This window comes from Austrofundulus limnaeus, unplaced genomic scaffold (assembly GCF_001266775.1).
Source record: "Austrofundulus limnaeus strain Quisiro unplaced genomic scaffold, Austrofundulus_limnaeus-1.0 Scaffold21, whole genome shotgun sequence".
NCBI classification, from domain to species: Eukaryota; Metazoa; Chordata; class Actinopteri; order Cyprinodontiformes; family Rivulidae; genus Austrofundulus; species Austrofundulus limnaeus.
In genome coordinates, this window is record NW_013952423.1 from 2,751,642 (window position 1) to 2,754,504 (window position 2,863).

General features: G+C 36.2%; 1 protein-coding gene across 1 annotated transcript in view; it reads right to left on the reverse strand.

The window, feature by feature from the left end:
• Window positions 1-2,240, reverse strand: part of LOC106514590 (beta-galactoside alpha-2,6-sialyltransferase 1) — a 10,623-nt gene extending 8,383 nt beyond the window's left edge. Inside the window, exon 1 of the mRNA XM_014003921.1 lies at window positions 2,217-2,240. Within this exon, the coding sequence (XP_013859375.1) occupies window positions 2,217-2,240 (24 nt within the window). The remainder of the gene's footprint in view (window positions 1-2,216) is intronic.
• Window positions 2,241-2,863: the final 623 nt, after the last annotated feature.

The window sequence follows — 2,863 nt, forward strand, 5'->3', positions numbered from 1 at the left end:
ATATTTAGGTTGCATCTTAAATATTTAGGTTGCATCTTACAACCTTAGGTTGCATCTTAAATATTTAGGTTGCATCTTAAATATTTAGGTTGCATCTTAAATGTTTAGGTTGCAACTTAAATGTTTAGGTTGCAACTTAAATGTTTAGGTTGCATCTTAAATGTTTAGGTTGCATCTTAAATGTTTAGGTTGCAACTTAAATGTTTAGGTTGCAACTTAAATGTTTAGGTTGCAACTTAAATGTTTAGGTTGCAACCTAAATGTTTAGGTTGCATCTTAAATGTTTAGGTTACTAGCTGGTTGGTGCACCGTTGAACTTGATCACTGTGTCATGAGAATCTGCAGTTTAAAACAAAGAGTTTAGAAGAAGAAAACGTTCAGAGTAACTGATGAGACACATTTTCACTTTCTACGTCTGCTGGTGACAAAAAGCTTTGAAACCATGTAAACCTGTCATTTCAGGAGGGGCTTAATGTTGAATCAGCATGTAGGAGTTTTATTTGACCAAAAACAAATAGAGCTATGTCTCTGTTTTGGATTGAAAACAAGTGGAAGCTGACTCTGGATTCAGCTCCAGAGAAATGAGCTGAATCCYTCTAAAACACAAACTGGATTCAGTTCAGAGCTGTTGCTGGAGTCGATGATGTCATCACAAAGATTGTGTCCTTGTGACCAATTTGCTTTTCACCTATCATAATTTGATTCTCACGTAAAAGATTAGTTTAGACCTTGTCACAAAGAAATTGACAGAATCGATGCTGTGCGAGCCTAAAACTCTTTCAGACCTCCTGACCTTCAGAAAGTCTGGAGAACTTTGGATGACCAGTTTGAAAGGAGGCAAGAAACTTTGTCTGCTCTTAAGCAGAATATAAATAAACCAGAGCCAGATCAAAACTTTTACTCTAATAATAACCTTTATTAGATCAGACAAAACTTACTGAGATCACAGATCTTTTTCATGACAGATGGAGGCCTTTTAAGAACTGACATCTCAACAAGATGTAGAAAACCTCTTCTGTGACTTTTGATTTTTTTTTTGACAACTTGACTAATATAACTATTTACTGGTTTTAGTTAAAAAAAATCAAAATAAAAATCAGGCATCTGATGCAGAACGCTGTGGCGTTGATCACATCAGTCCAGATCTGAGGTCTTTGCACCGACTTCCTGTTCCTCTGAGAACTGATTTTAAAATATTTTTGCTAGTTTAAATAGTTCCACACCTCTGCTGTTCTGCTGCAGAGGACCACTCTGAGGTGGATTGGTCCTCTGCTGCCCTCTGCTGGACTTTTGATAGACTTCAAGTCGGTTTTACAGTTCATATGTAAGGAAGGAAGTGAAGTCATGAATAAATGAAGTAATTTTTCACTTCATTTGACACGTTAACCTGCACGTTTTTCAGACGGCACACTCTGAGGCCTTTACTAAAACATACTTATTTTTAAATACTAAATCAATTCTCCTTCATGGTTTAACTTTGACATTRTTAATCATCTATAAACCACTGGTCCTACATTAAAGCAGCCTCATTACTTTAATTCAAACAGCTCAGTGTGACTTATGGTTCAGTTTTATTMTGTAACTTTATATGTTAAAAAAAAGCAGATTGTAAATGTTCTTGGACCAGTTCYTGTCAGGTTTGCATCATCATCAGTCTCTCTGCTCCTCCTGAAGACAGAAAGTGGAAATGGATGTGAAACTTTGGAATTTCTCCTTTAAGGTGAGTGGACATTTTCAGTTTTAGTGCATTCTACGCAAAAATGTCCCTTTCAGGAAATATCTGCTGTTTTTTTTTTTTCTGTTTTGTTCTTTTCATGTTCAAATAAAGGCTGCTTTCTGTTTTAGCTGCAGTTTGATCCTTTTCTTTCTTCAAGCTGCCKCAGCTCGTCTTCAGCATCTCTGCTGCCGTTTCTGAAACTTCCTGATATTTTGTAAGATTATGTCCCAACCACATGTTGCAGCAACTGGGCCAAAGTTAGCAGCAAGAAACTGTGACTTTGAGCTGCCAGGGATGAAGTAATATTCCCGTCCCTGATAAAAGTTAAAAAATATAAGAATAAAAATTTGATATTAAAATATATTAGGCCACGTTTAGATTCTTACTATAAAAATTCAGGTTTGTTTATTCATCCAAGGTTCTGAGTCAAAGAACTGTCAGCAGACTGCAGGTCACTGATTGGCCAGAGAGCAACGTCAATCACAAGAATCAAACTCACCTCTTTAAAACCTTGAAACTGCATCGCTTGTTTCTGTTTTTTACTTTTAATTTATATAACATCCACTGAGGAGGTGCAGACAGTTTACTGATGACAGGCGTCAGATTCAAAAACAGAAAAATGGATTTATTTTGAAGTCATGAACCAGGCAGGTGGATGTGAAGAACCAAAAGGTTGGATGGATGAATGAATGAATGAATGAATGAATGAATGAATGAATGAATGAATGAATGAATGAATGGCCAACAAAGTTCATCCTCTCTTGTTTGGATAAAAAAGGAAAATAAATAAAAGCAAACCAATATTTCATATTTGTTTTAATATATGGCAACCTCCCATGTTCCTGTTTCAACTTCCTGGTTCTCTTATRGAGCAGTGGTTCCCAAACYTTTCAGCTTTTGACCCACAAAATACCAGCACCAGAGACCCGTGCCCCCAGCTGTCACCGGATGATAAAAAATGTTTTCATGTCCARTAAACAAGAGCATAGTAACAATATTTATTAGGCTACTTATGTCCATTTTAAGTACACTAATCTTATTATTGTGTAACAACAGAGGCAAAAATGTTTTTGGTTGTCAGTTTTTAGTGTAATTAATTCAAAAAAATCTTTTCAGGACCCCACCTTGATGTTTCAGGACCCCACC